At 35.7% G+C, this 14,252-nt stretch overlaps 2 protein-coding genes across 2 annotated transcripts; both read left to right on the top strand.

Moving 5' to 3' along the window:
* Positions 1-492: 492 nt before the first annotated feature.
* Positions 493-8,715, top strand: LOC116306621 (uncharacterized). Its single transcript, XM_089035300.1, has 9 exons — positions 493-624; positions 740-799; positions 2,479-2,588; positions 3,294-3,399; positions 3,848-3,920; positions 4,545-4,656; positions 5,710-5,854; positions 6,626-6,709; positions 7,140-8,715. Exons 1-9 carry the CDS (start codon positions 574-576, stop codon positions 7,305-7,307), a joined length of 909 nt encoding a protein of 302 aa, XP_088891426.1. The 5' UTR covers positions 493-573; the 3' UTR covers positions 7,308-8,715.
* Positions 8,716-9,450: 735 nt separating this feature from the next.
* LOC116306614 (protein downstream neighbor of son homolog) lies at positions 9,451-12,416 on the top strand. The gene is made up of 3 exons (XM_089036050.1): positions 9,451-10,443; positions 11,069-11,502; positions 12,001-12,416. The coding sequence occupies exons 1-3, from the start codon at positions 9,498-9,500 to the stop codon at positions 12,298-12,300; spliced, it is 1,680 nt and encodes a 559-aa protein (XP_088892176.1). The 5' UTR covers positions 9,451-9,497; the 3' UTR covers positions 12,301-12,416.
* The last annotated feature ends 1,836 nt before the right edge of the window (positions 12,417-14,252 follow it).

Here is a 14,252-nt window from a genome sequence, read left to right as displayed (position 1 = left end):
CGAAGATTTTGTTTTAATTTTATCCGTTTTTTCTTCAATAAATAATAAGCTGCATCGATTAACTGGCTTGTTTAGAAATTTACTGACGAACAAATGAAGGATTTAAGCGCACGAAAGGAAATGAAAGAAAGAAAGAAAGAAAGAAAGAAAGAAAGAAAGAAAGAAAGAAAGAAAGAAAGAAAGAAAGAAAGAAAGAAAGAAAGAAAGAAAGAAAGAAAGAAAGGAAGGAAGGAAGGAAGGAAGGAAGGAAGGAAATGAATGGAAGAAAGAACGAAAAAAGAAAGCACGAAATAAAACGGATTATTTTACTATCTTTAATTAAACTTACTAAATCGCTTGGTGTCTGACTGACTGTGCAGAATGACTGACAGATTAATGAATGAGTTTATAATCTACACCTCGTAACCCAGATTTTGGTCCTGATTTTGTTTTGGGTTCCCTATGTTTTGTATGGCTCCACCAATCAAATACGAGTATTTTGTTAGCGGGCATTTCGATCATCCGTCATCTTGTCGTTCAGTCCCTACTAGGCCTTGAATCACGGTATTTGATCGCTGGCTTTTCACTCCTAAAATGAATTTCTTTAGAAAAAGAAAGCATTTCGATGAAGGGGAAACATCAGAGGTAAGTCATTAGGGAGCCAATCTTTAATGATAGCCAAGTAATTTTTTTTACTGATCGTCCTTCTTCTTTTCTTTTCGTTCTTCCTCACACGTGAACTGATCCTGTTCGTTTACAGCAACCACCAGCAAAGAAGGCAACGAGGACCAATCGACTGCTCTCCTGGATAAGGGACAAGGTAGATTAGTATTTATTGTTCAATTTTTATTTCAATCTGTGACTATGTGCAGTGTATTGTGGTCATTTGTTTGTACCTCTCTCTACTCAAGTAGAGGTTGTGGTAGCTAGAAAACAGAAGACATAAACAGTTTTTAGGAATTCATCTGCGAAACGTGCATGTTGGTGGTATGGTATTTAACAAAAGATTTCCCATTAGATTCAATTGAACCGCACCGAGATGGCTGCCATGTTTTTGTCTTTTGACTCTCTTGGGAGCACATGCAAACCATCAATGCTGACCAATAATACCAAGAGAATATTAAGGACAGTAATCAAGGGGTGTCATGCCAGAGGAGGGATAAAGTACAAGAAGAGAAAATTATAACTCAGGGGTGGGATCCAGGGGGGTGTCCCAATCTTGTACCCAGAGGGCTCTGGCATAATCCATTTTTTGAGACCAGGATTTCTTGGACCTGTGGTATAAGAGCACATGTTGTGTTCAAAGACTTGCCAAAATTATTTTTTAATGTTCCCGATCTCTAATTTTTATTTTGTTTGGAAGTAAACACAGAACTTTGTTTGAAAGCATGATTTTTATTAATTTTATTTCACTTCCGGAAAATTGCGCATGCGCCAAAAAATGGATTATGCCAGAGCCCTCATTCTTCGCCACAGGCCAGAAGAAACACAGGCTCTGGGTACGAGATTGGGGGTGTCCCTACACTAGGTGCACCAGACGCCTCCCAAGCTGGCTTAGATTTCATTACTACATACATCTTGATCTTTAGTCTGCCTCAAGATTAAATTGTCTAAGATCAAATCTAAAAATAAATCTAAGAACAAATTCAATAAGTCAGATCAGGATCATCCCTTATGATGTCACTATATCATCACCTCTTTCATTTCAGACACTCTGTTGCAAATTTCTGGAAACATCCCTATAACACACCTAATTATACAGCTTCTCATTAATCCCATATAGGTAACTGTCCAATTATTTTCTTATTTGGACAGGTCTTGTTGATATGGGATTAATTAGGCAGCTATATAATTAATAGGTAATGGGATTTCATGCTGTCCAATTAAGAAATGATTAGACTCGAAAAATTCCTCTGACTGCCAAATTGGACTCGGCCTACGGCCTCATCCAATTTTGGCAGTCCTCGGAATTTTTCTCGTCCAATTATTTCTTAATTGGACAGCATGGAGTCCTATTACATATACTAATTGGTGAATGGGTGGACCAGTAGCAATCCCCTTCACTTTCTTCACCCACACGCCCAAAGCGCCGCTATGCACGCTGCTTGACCAGTGGGGATTGATAACTGGCATATTTTTTTAACAGATAATGATAATGATAATGATAATAATAATAATAATAATGGTTTAATATGAGAGTTTCAACAAATATGACTCTTCACCTAATATGAATAGCTATATATACACACTCTACTAATAAAACTGAATGAGCTAAATGTCCATCTTGGAAATTTTTCCCATAAAACAGCCCCACAATACACTGCAATGCCAACTCGATCCAGTTTTTTCCTCAAACTCAAAATGGCTAATAATGCCTAATTTTCATAAAATGTTTATTGATGTTTATAAAATAATTATTTTATGTACTCTGTAAAATAAAGCCCATTCCCACTCACCCAGAATCCTGGATCCAACCTTGATTTAAAATCTTTTTTTAAGTTCAAAAAGAGTAGTCGAGAGCAGCAGACTCCAGCAAATCGGAGGACTGTCAGATATGTAATGACTCCGCAGGAGGCATTTAGCCCCAGTGCTGTGGCTTCTGAATTAAGGTAATTACATCAAGGTATCCCATCAGGAGTTGGCTGTATATGCAAGCCCAGACAATTTTGAAATTTAAACTACAATAGGTGTCAAGAATGCTAGTCTGTTTGAACCGCCCTTAATCCCCAACTCCCCTTGCTACAATCCCTCTAATACAGGGCCACTACTCAGGCTACATAGATGTGCGTTAGAATGCCTTCTTCAAACAGACAGGTTATTGACCATCAAAATGTCACGGTTTGGTGTTTGATTTGACCAGTCAATTCGGCCAGGTGAAAATTTGGTTATTAAATCAATATCCCTGGGAGAGTGAAGTGGGAAGTGCATTAGAATTGTTTGGTTTTTATAAGATGGCAAGCAGTCCCACTTTTCCCTCCAGACTGAGATAAGACAAGTTTTCATAATTCCTGTGGATGCAATTGCATGGTGATTAGAGCCAAGTAGTCAGGAGTAGGGAGAGGAAAAGTAAGACTGCCCACAGTCTAAGCTGTTCTTTGCTTGAAGTGACAAGTTACATCCTCAGTGTCTGATGTTATCCCAATCTAAGGTGGTGGACAAGAAGTAAATAGTAAATAACTTTTACCCTAAATTAAAAGAATCCAAGGCCTATACTTTAATATTTCTAAATTCTCTGATAATTCTGCTGGTGATAATTCAGTAGGACACAAAGTACCATACAAGTTTACTAATGTTTAGTAAAATTTTTCTTTCAGGAGTCAAACTTTTTATGAGCTGAATTCTGTTTTAGGTATCACTGAATGCAAAAATTTTGAATTTAAGGCTGCTGGTGGTAGATACCCCACTCAAGTCCTGCCAGAGGTATGTCTTCACTCTTTCATAATGTACATAATTGAAGTGAGTTGCTAAACCAGGAAATCCAGAGAAAAACCCTTATGGCACAAGTTGAAAAAAACAACAAGCAACTCTCTATTTACGTATAACCCCAATAAATAAATCCGTTATCTAGTATTTATTTGGGTGTCATGTATATTTGGAACCTAATTCTTATAGACCTTGTCATATGCAAATTGCCCATTTCAGATCACATGAGTTTCCTTCAAGAATTGTTCTTTTATGGCGAATATGTTAAATTTATATTTACACTGAAAGAATCAACTCCCAAAAGTAGCATCACATATGCATGAAATGTGCACAACAAACAACAAAGGTCTATTTCAAAAAGGTCTATTGCAGACTATATAGTTGTTTAATTAATATTAAAATACATGATTCATAATCTTATGCTGAATATTTTTATTTTCTCTAGCATGTAAGAAAATATGGCAGTGCATTTTTAAACTCCAGTGGTGGTGTTCTACTTGCTGGCATTTTGGATAATGGTATGCATGATAATTATGAAACATATTTACATTACATTTTATTCAGATAATAGATAGAGGCCTGGGGGTACTCCGCCAGGATTTGGGTAGGGGTGTTCCGCTGGGATTCTGAAAGGGGTACCCTGTTTATGACAAAAAAACTCAAATTTGTGGACCCTGTTAATGAAAAAAGATATAAATAATAGCACTGAGTTCCTGTTTCAATTATCATGTCAGCTCACGTATCGTTTTTAACCAGTTTTGGTCAATACAAATGTAGAAACCCTGAATATGACAGGAAACTCAGGAAGAACTTGGAACTTGAGTGAAATTGCATTACCCTGTTTATGACAAAAAGCTCGAAAAACCATACCCTGCTCAGCGGATCATCCCCGTATAGTCCATATATGGGAGTACCCCCTCCCCCCGAGAATCCAGTTCAGTTGTTTTTGCTCAGTTAATTTGCAAGTAAATTAATTGATTGTTTTACTTTTACCATATGAAAGATGTTAATGAAATGTTAATTACTTTTTTCTTGAACATTGCCTACTGTGCAAGTTTTGCATACAGTAAAAAAGGAAGATTAATAATTTTAACAAGTAATTTTTTCTCACTTGGAGTATATTTTCTTTATTTATGCTTAAGGTGTGGTTCAAGGTGTCAGTTATTGTTCTCACTCGTACAAGAGATTGATTCTTACTGCAATAAAAAGAGAGTTTGATAATTTCAGGCCACCTGTTGATCACAGGAAATACAGGTAACTGCAGCTAGAGCATTTTAGATCCATGGCAATCTTATACTTGGTATTCATGTATATGATGATGATATTGGTGTTAATGGCATTGATGATGATACATGATGAGGATGATGATGCATGATGATGATGATGGTGTAGATGATGATGATGTCGACAATGAGACGATGATGTTGATGGTGGTGGTATTAATAATGATGATAATGATGGTGATGATGATGATATTGGTGTTAAAGGTATTTATGATGATGATGATGATGCATGATGATGATGGTGTTGATGATGATGATGTTGGTGACAATGAGACAATGATGTTGACAATGAGACGATGATGTTGATGGTGGTGGTATATGATGATATGATGATGATGGTCTTGTTGATGATGATGGTGTTCATGCTGCTGATGGGGATAATAATGATATTGATAATGATGGGTCAATGGTGTGATCATGGTATGATGATGATAATGTGATATGGTGTTAATGATGATGATAATGTTGATGGTGATGATGATGATGTTGACAATGAGAGGATGATGATGGTGGTGGTGGTGGTTGTGGTATTAATAATATGATGATAATCATGGTGTTGAAGGTGATAATGTGATGATGATGGTCTTGCTAATGATGATGGTGATCATGCTGCTGATGGTGATAATGATAATGATGGGTCGATGGTGATCATGGTAATGAGGGTGATAATGTGATGATAATGGTGCTAATGATGATGATGGTGGTGGTGATGATGATGATACTAATTAAATGATAAATGATGCTGATGATGTTCATCTTGATGATGATAGTAATAATCTGTGTTTTGTGTTAATATGAAACTGATAAGATGATGATGATGATAAGATGATGATGATGATGGTGTTGATGATGATAATGATGGTTTATTAGGATATGGTTTATTATGATCATGATGATGATTACAATGATGGTGATGGTGATTTCAATTAACAGACTTTCAATTTCTTTAGTTAGGGCCAGTAAAACATTTACTATAAATGGACACTTCATTAATTTTCATAATGTTTTTTTTGAAATGTTTCAGTGTGAACTTTGTTCCAGTCTGCTTTCCCGAGACCTATCATGATTGGTCAATGAAACGCAGACGTTTTGTAGCTGACACATATATCATAGAAGTTGCAGTCAGACAAGGAGATCCAGGAGAACTGTATGAAGATGGCCATCATAAGGTTAAATTATGTGTGTGATAGTAATATGTTTATGCTTTGTCAAGTAAAATTATTTATTTATCCAACTTTACCACTTTGAGATGGATGGAAAGCTTTGCAGGTCTAGGACCCAATTACAAAGCCACCAATATAGGTCAAAAGAAAATGACATACAAAATTTAGCAATATTAATTTGATCAGTATCCACTCATCATCATAATAAAGTGATCAATAGAATAATTGTATGTGTAAAATATATTTTTTGGAAAAACTGTATGTAGATATTAAATGACAAACAGTTTCTGATCAAAATATTAATACATTATACCATCACCTGCAGGTTAGCTTAGTTGGTAAGAGTGTCTGTCTGTTGTGTGCAGAAGTGCATGGTTCAAGCCTTGGCCATACCAACACACATTAAGGCTCCGGCATTGTTTCAAATTAAAAATTCTCTTTAAAATAATATTATTTTCTGAATCTTTATTATATGACCTTTAAAACAATATAAAGTTTTATGGGGTTTTATTTAAAGTGTTGCGTAGAGAGAGTCTTAAATGAGACATCCCTGAAGGTCTCCAGTAACCTTAAAAGAGGACCACAAATTTTTCATTTGCATTACTGTCCAGTGTTATCCTCTATAAACAAAATCGATTGGTTGATTTTATTTATATATATATATATTTATTTATTTTATTAATCTTTTGTACAAAGTGTGTTTTAATTTCTTGTACAATTTTGTTTTAACTTCTGATAATTTTATTTGTAAAATTATATGCTTAAATCAATCTCCAGGTGTATGTGAGAAGAGAAGGAAGTGTAGAGGGACCATTGTCGCCAGTAAAGATTAAAGAACTGGTCTTGCAGAATATTAAAGAAGTAAGTCTTGTTGAAGTTTATTTGGATTTGATTTTTTTGATTTCATGGGCATGCTTTTGTGTGTGTGTATGCATGGAGAAATGGACTGATGGACTGAGGATGGAGAGATGGTCAGATAGATGAACAGGCAGATGAATGGATAGAGCATGGGTGGATGGTGGACAGATAGGTGGGTGGATAGACAGATGGATGGAGGAATAGACTGAGAAGGGAGGGCCAGATGGATGAACAGGTGGATGAATGGATAGACAGATGGGTGGATGGATAGGCAAATGGGAGGATGGATGGATGAACGAACTGATGGATTAAGGATAGATGGACAGATGAGAATACAGACGAAGGGATGGATTGATGGGATTTTTTGAGTTTATCATAAATTTCATTAAATTTAAATTTTTATTAATTGGTTTCTATGATAAATTCTTTGCAGGTTCTAAATGAAAGAAAGCGAAAAAGAATTGATGACTCCCTAGATGAGACTATAAAAGAACAAAGTACTGGACCCAAAGACAAAACACCAACCAACCAACAACCCATCAAAAAAGCAAAACTTTCTCCCATTGTGTTTGATCTTAAAGATACCGACAGAGTTATTTAATTTACTGAAGCTGTGGGGAAGAGGAGGAGGGGTTTTATATGAAAATGAAACCTTTTCACTTAGGGATGAGGGCAAAACAATTGTCATCTCATGGTACCCGATTTAAGGGGGAGGGATGGTGTTACCCGGTACCCACCACCTCGGGAAGTAAAATCTTAGATTTTGTCCCCAAATATCTCCAAAACTAAAAGCCAAATCACAGAAATGGATGGACTGTCTGTCTGCATGTATGCTAGGGATGGGGGTATGTACCAGTACCCACCACCTTAATTCATAAAATCGGGTCCCTATTTTGGACGATTGTTTTGACCTCACCCCTTAGAGAAATTACACACAGAGATTACTTCCTCCTCCCCCTTGCCCCCCTACTTCCCCCAGACACACACACTTTAAAAAGGGCTCCACCATCTCTGGCATAATAAGAGAACAAACAGAAAGTGGCAGTAATAATGTTTCTATTATTATTCACATTTCTAAAACAGCATACTAGATTTTTTCTAATGTTGAGTTACAGAAAGCAATAGTTATTTAAAAATAGCAGACATTATGGATGCATGCAAATGACACAACAAGCATTGCGTTGGACTGATAGCTTCACTTGTATGATTCTTATAACAAAAGAATATCGCATTCCAGGCTCAACTGTAATAACAGCTATTTATAAGAAAAACTATATTCAAGTTGGTGTAAGAATTTATAAAACAGATATAAATATTATTTAGCTATATATATAATATGATATAAATATATGTTGATGATGATATATAGATTGTTATAATGTTACCATTGCCAAATCATAGTGTTACAGTTTGATGCAAAAACAGAGAGGCTAGCAGGTTGATAAATGCAAGATCCATGCAAAACATAAAGGCCCTGTTACACGTTGAAAGTTTTAGTTGAAGCTCATGTGCAACTGCATTGCAATACAAGTTTCACAAGGGTGTTATACGGCGCAATCTCTTCCTGAAACTTCAATGTTGGTGATACAAATTTTGGTTGCATGAGTAGGAAGCAGTTCTACTTTTTGAGAAACGTTCTCCTGACAAAAGTTTCACCAAGTCTAAATTGCACCCTCTAACATCCCTATGAATCTTGTACCCCGATGCTGTTGCACACACGTTTCAACTGAAAGTTTCAACATGTATTATGGGCCTTAAGTGAACCACAACAAACAGGCAACAGAAGCCTCCTAACCAGACATTCCTAAGGTCTTCATGTTGTCTTGCAACAATTTTCTCCAGAGAAATATACATTGCATGACAATCCTAAGGTTAGTGTACAAGGCTAATGCAACCTGTCTCTAAATTGCATGACCATTAGTAGGTAGACCTCCAAAATGTGAGGCATTAAAAGTCATTTTCAAAAAAAATGTATATTTTAAATGTAAAGGTCATTCTCTAAAGATCAATATCATAAAAAGTCTGAACTAATTAAACAAATTAAAATAAAAATTTGTTACTTTCAGAACATAGCATATTGATAAATGGTCGTTATTGTATTACATATTATTAAAGAGTATATATGGTAAAATCAGGGAATCAATGGAAAATTGATTATAATTCTCCCAACAAGGGATTTTCATTCTTTTAGATTCATATCACTTTTTTCATTGCTAGGCACTGATCTTGACAAAAGTCATGGCATGGGAATCAGGCAATAGACTATCCACTGGGAGCTAGGTTCCATGGAATTCCCTTTGTGAAGCCATTCATTATGTTCTTTGCACTCAGTAAAATAAAGGGAATTGATAAAAGGGATTTAACAGTGGATTCCTCAGAGTGGCTCCAATAAAATTCCAATTGGAATTTAGAAGTTGATTTTTTTTTGAAGGGAGGAAAACTGGGAACCTGGGGGAAAAAATGAAGCACAGAAGAGAACAAAGAATCAACTGTACTCTTACAACACCAAGCCCGGCGGGATTCAAACCTGGGTCACATTGGTGAGAGGTGTGTAGAATGAAAATTTTCTAGTTAAATCATGGTTTGTCCTAGACTTCAGACAAAGGGCATTTTTGGAGCCCTTTCAACCCGGTCCCCTTTTCTTCCTCTTAAAATCGTGGCTGTCAGGCTTTTGAAGATTGCGGGCTTCCTGTGTTTTATCGGTAAGTAAGACTGGGGATAGTCCATTTTGGCGGGATTTTTATTTTCAATAAATTTTTAGTTTTTTGTTTCTCTAAAAAAACTTTCCAAAATGTCAACTTCTCCTGCTTCAAAAACATGGAAAAGACCTCCAGGAAAGATAAAACTTAAGATAAAGAAGAAAAACGGTTCTGTTGGTCTTTCAACAGTGAAGAATCTTAACGTTTTAAAGCCATTGAGTCCAAATGTTCAACAAAATGGCCGACTCGCTTCGAAGAGAAAGAACCCGTTTGGATGTTCACCTCGGAAAAAAAGAACTTTAGAAACGAACTGTGATCAGAAAGAACAAGAGAACCAGCTTTTTAGGGCCTTAGATGGTCAAAGAGAAGAGCCTAAAGAGAAGGAGAATAAGTATTTTGATATTTCAGATGTTGAATTACGAAACAACGAGGATACTTTTGAACCTAAAGAAGAGAAAACAACAGACAGAGAAGTAGAGAAAGACGAAGGAAAAACCTCAAAACAAGGCCAAAAAAGGTTTCCTATTGACTGGAGCTTAAAAACTAAAGTTAGGTTTACTTCTTCGACGTCTTTTAGTTGGTCAAATTCGCTAAAAAGTTTTGAACTAGCGGAAGGAATCTCTGGTTTTGTACGTTGTGAGTCAGAAAACATCCTTGAAGAAAATGTAAAAAGTACCGAAGATTCAAGTGCAGATTTTTATCGTACTCTGCTTCACAAAGACTGTAAGAGCTGGATACATCCTTTCTTGCCTTGGCTTCAATCATATCCAAGAAATAACCCGAAAAAATTCCAAGAAAAAGGGAATTTTTCTAATATTTTTCTTGACCCTGAGCTCTCAGGTTCCCTTCACCAAGACTGGGTTTCCAGCTTTCATTCCGTCTTTAATCTTCTCCGCTGTGGTCGATGCCCTTATTTTTATCTTTCTGCAAATCACTGTTCAATGTTGTTCATAGCTGCTGAAGTTGCTAATAATCCAGAAATTAAGGTTTTGGTTTCTCCCACTACTAAAGGATTTAGGGATGCACTGACTAAAGAAGGTATGTTTGTGCAGGAAAACGTATTTATAATGGCTAGAGTTTTAGTTTTCTTGTAATGACAATCAAGGGGGGGAAGCATAGTGGCATGCTGACTGGCTACATTAGACTGCTAAACATGTCACCATTCAATGTGAATGGTCAAGAGAACTGGCATAACAGGTTATTGCCCAAGTAAAAAAGCAATGTACAAGCTGGGCATTATCAATCAAATGAAAAAGTCTAATACAACAATATTAATACAATTATTGTTATTTTTAGCTTTGTAATGTCAAAACATTGGTCTATTCTGAACTAAATTTGTCATACCTTGGCGTTGTGGCTTTTCAAAGTAATATGAACCATTGAACTATTATGGAGATCACCAAACTATAACGTTTTCATGCCAGAAAAACATGCTTCAGTCATGCCTCCAAATGTCTACAACCCTGCCAACAACTCAAGCTTTTAGTCTTTATGTTTGTTGGCAAAGCCATAGACATTTGGAGACATGACTGAGGTATGTTTTTCAGGTGTGAAAACCCAGTTTGGTGATACGTTGTATTAGACTTTTTCTTACAATAGTTTTCTGGAAAAGGGTACAATGTAGAAATATATGTGGCATGTACTTATTGTACTTTATTTCCAGGGATTGAATACACTCTGCCTCATGGTCAGAATGAAGAGTCCAACATGTCTGACTCTGATTCAGAAGCTGAAGATAATGACCATGATGAAAAAGTTGATGCACAGGAGTGGGAGGATGAAGAAGACTGGCTACAGAGCATGGGTCTAAACAAAGAACAGTTTGCCACTTTAGAATCACACAAGAACAATATCCAAATGGCAAAAACCAGAAACACTGATCAACATCCAAACTCTACTGTTGTTGTTCAAGGCAGTGACACACAAGCTTTGTATAATTTTATCTTAAACTGGAGAAGTATTACCCCTAAGAATGGTCAGCTTGCTGGTGTCCCTCCAACACTTATCTCACCTGTTGCCTTTGAAGGTGCTACCCTAAGATCTCATAAAGTTCATCAAGGAATTGTGAGGCACCAGAGAACAAAAGAAATGAAACAGGTTAGTATAACATGAAAGCTCTTAGTAATATTGAGGTGCTCTTTCCATTTCTGATGTCCATTTTGACACAACTTCTCATTTCAAAATGGGGTGGATCATGTGACGTTATTGCAAAAGGCTTATTTTGGAACATCATTGGGTTTTTCATTGTGGGTTATCTTGTGTTTAAAGACAATGAGGCATTATACATATGTAGTTCCATCTAAAATATTCCTGACACTCAGCTATAGTTTTCTATGTATGGTTTACCTGTGTGTTGAAAGTTGAGAAGTAATGATCCTTCATCCTTTTTCGCAGCACTGTATAGCATCTTTGAGGCTTTCGCATTTTGACATGATATTGAATGTAAAAATTTCACATAAAATGCATAGATTCGATACATGACGTTTTTTCACTTTAATAATCATATCAATAGTTATAGCTGTAGCGTCATGTTTTATCAAATCTACACGTTTCATCCGAAATCCTTACATTGTTGAATGTATTTTTTTGTTTTAGCTATTCAGCCTTGAAGTAACTGGTCCTATATTACCAGGATGTTTACACAACATCTGTAAGTTATTAAATACTACACAAAAAGGAGAGTTTACTGCTACCATGGTGCAGTACCAACCTACTGTTGCCTTCAACATACCATCGGTTAGTAATGAGGAGTGTCTTCCTGTTGTGGCTCACAGCAAATATGGACTGTCACAATCACAAGCTGAGCACTTATCACACTCTCAAAAGGAATTACAAAAGAACTGTCTAAAAGAGCTGTTGTGCAAAGATGGTTTATATACCTGGAAAATAATTTAACTAAATTTGATCAAAATTAATACTTTCTTAATCTGGTGAATATTTTAAAAAGTACTTTCCATTATATTCTTAGCCTGCATTGATTGAAGGTAATTAAGCAATACAGACTTAAATATTCCTCTGTAGACATCATTATTAGTCATAAGAAAATGCATAAATATTCATTAGTGTAGCAAGCCAATCATGGCAATGGATAAGAACATGTGACATTGTTTTTATGTAGCAATAATAAACCAAGAAGAGAGAGATGGAGGGGAGATCAAGACTGTCAAAAAACTCTATGAATCAAAGATTAGTATTTTTATGTAGTGTTTAAAAAACGAGTAGGAGTGTTTTATCAGGTATAAAACAACGAGGCGTAGCCGATTGGTTTTAGACCTGATAAAACACGATCTACGAGTTTTTTAAATTGCTTCAAAAACTCATGAACAATTTTAGATAAGATTTTGGTTCAACTGGAACCATTATACACATCACAAGCATGGACTTTTATACATCGCAATAGCAGTTTGTATGTACCTGTCATGTGCAGTTGAGGTTTATATGTCACTATCATGTGCAGTCATTCCCAATAAAGGCTCCCACATTTTAAAGACAGCATGCTAGTCTCAAGACAGGATTGCTAGTCACTTAGATTTTGTGGGTCATCGGTGATTGTATGTGAGACAGACCTTGATGAGGCTCTAAGTCTTCATCTAAATTTGGATATACCTTTATCTCTGATAAAGTCGTCCTTAGTATTCTTTATATAAAGAATACTAATGAAGAGGACTATAAAGGTCCATGCATGTGATGTGTATGGTGGCTCCAATTGGACCAAAGGCTTATGAATTATTCATGAGGTTTTGAAGGGATTTAAAACTATTGATGAATTAAACATTAATAGTTTTAAATCTCATAAAACACTAATCTTTTATTCATTAGAGTTTTTATCAGATCCAATTTTTCCTGGAAAAAAAAACACATTAAAAAAAAAACAAATTTAACACAAAATAAATGGAACTATAACTAACCAAAAGTTTAAGGATTCCGCAATCATTTCCTCTAGACTTTTACCTAGATCTTGAAAGAACTCTTTACCCTGGAATTTCAAATTTGATTCTTCTTTAGGAGCAATGATATTTTTTACGTGAACTCTGCCATTCTTATCTGCCAAACTGTTTTGTAGCCTACTTTGTAGCGTAGCTGGTTTTTGCTGGTACTGCTGCATCAGGGCATGAGGCCTCTTGGTTTCTACTTTTAGGTTCCTTGAATCTACTCATCTTGGAGAATGAATTAGCCAAATGCAATTACATATACGCCTACTTGCAAGAACGTTGTCATACGATATTAGAACATTAGTGATTTAGTGAGAAAGGAATTATATTAAAAGACAAAAGAAAAAGTTCAGGTTCAGTGATCTTCTTTTGTTTTTTAATATAATTCCTATCCCACTAAATCACTAATGTTCTATTTTCATATGACAACGTTTTTGCAAGTAGTTGTATATTTTTTGCATTGAAATTTTAAAGATTTAGTTAGGTTTTGCTGAGAAAATCCAAGTTAAAGTTTATGCAAATGAACAGGATTTATATCAGATATACAAAACTCTTCAAAATTATGATTTCTATCATGTTTTCTTCATAAATCATTAATGAGTTGTATACATGATATATGTGACAGAGTCAAAAGACACTATTTCGGACAGTAATTATTTAGTCATAAATCTATATTTTTAATTAGGAATGCCTCGTGTACACATAGGAATGTAATTCTTTAGTTAACTGTTTGCGTGGAAAATGCGTAAGCAAGAAATAATTTCCGTACGTAATTACATTACAGTGAGTCATGCCTAGGTTTGGCGCTTGTTTACGTAAGTTCGTGTTTGGGACATCCTGTTTGCGCCTAGGGCGTGCAACATTGTATAGGATGTGTAAGGTCTTAAGAATGCAGGTTTTTCCATAAAAATAGGC

The sequence above is a fragment of the Actinia tenebrosa genome, unplaced genomic scaffold, assembly GCF_029948245.1.
Source record: "Actinia tenebrosa isolate PJP-AT-01 unplaced genomic scaffold, QUT_ActTen_1.0 PGA_scaffold3__52_contigs__length_22856419, whole genome shotgun sequence".
Lineage (NCBI taxonomy): Eukaryota > Metazoa > Cnidaria > Anthozoa > Actiniaria > Actiniidae > Actinia > Actinia tenebrosa.
This window is presented reverse-complemented; position numbering and strand designations above follow the sequence as displayed.

Coding starts and splice junctions, on each gene's coding strand:
- LOC116306621 (XM_089035300.1), top strand. CDS start 574: ATGAATTTCTTTAGAAAAAGAAAGCATTTCGATGAAGGGGAAACATCA. Junction 625..739: donor ATGAAGGGGAAACATCAGAG/GTAAGTCATTAG, acceptor GTTCGTTTACAG/CAACCACCAGCAAAGAAGGC. Junction 2,589..3,293: donor GCTGTGGCTTCTGAATTAAG/GTAATTACATCA, acceptor TTTTTCTTTCAG/GAGTCAAACTTTTTATGAGC.
- LOC116306614 (XM_089036050.1), top strand. CDS start 9,498: ATGTCAACTTCTCCTGCTTCAAAAACATGGAAAAGACCTCCAGGAAAG. Junction 10,444..11,068: donor GGATGCACTGACTAAAGAAG/GTATGTTTGTGC, acceptor CTTTATTTCCAG/GGATTGAATACACTCTGCCT. Junction 11,503..12,000: donor GAACAAAAGAAATGAAACAG/GTTAGTATAACA, acceptor TTTTTGTTTTAG/CTATTCAGCCTTGAAGTAAC.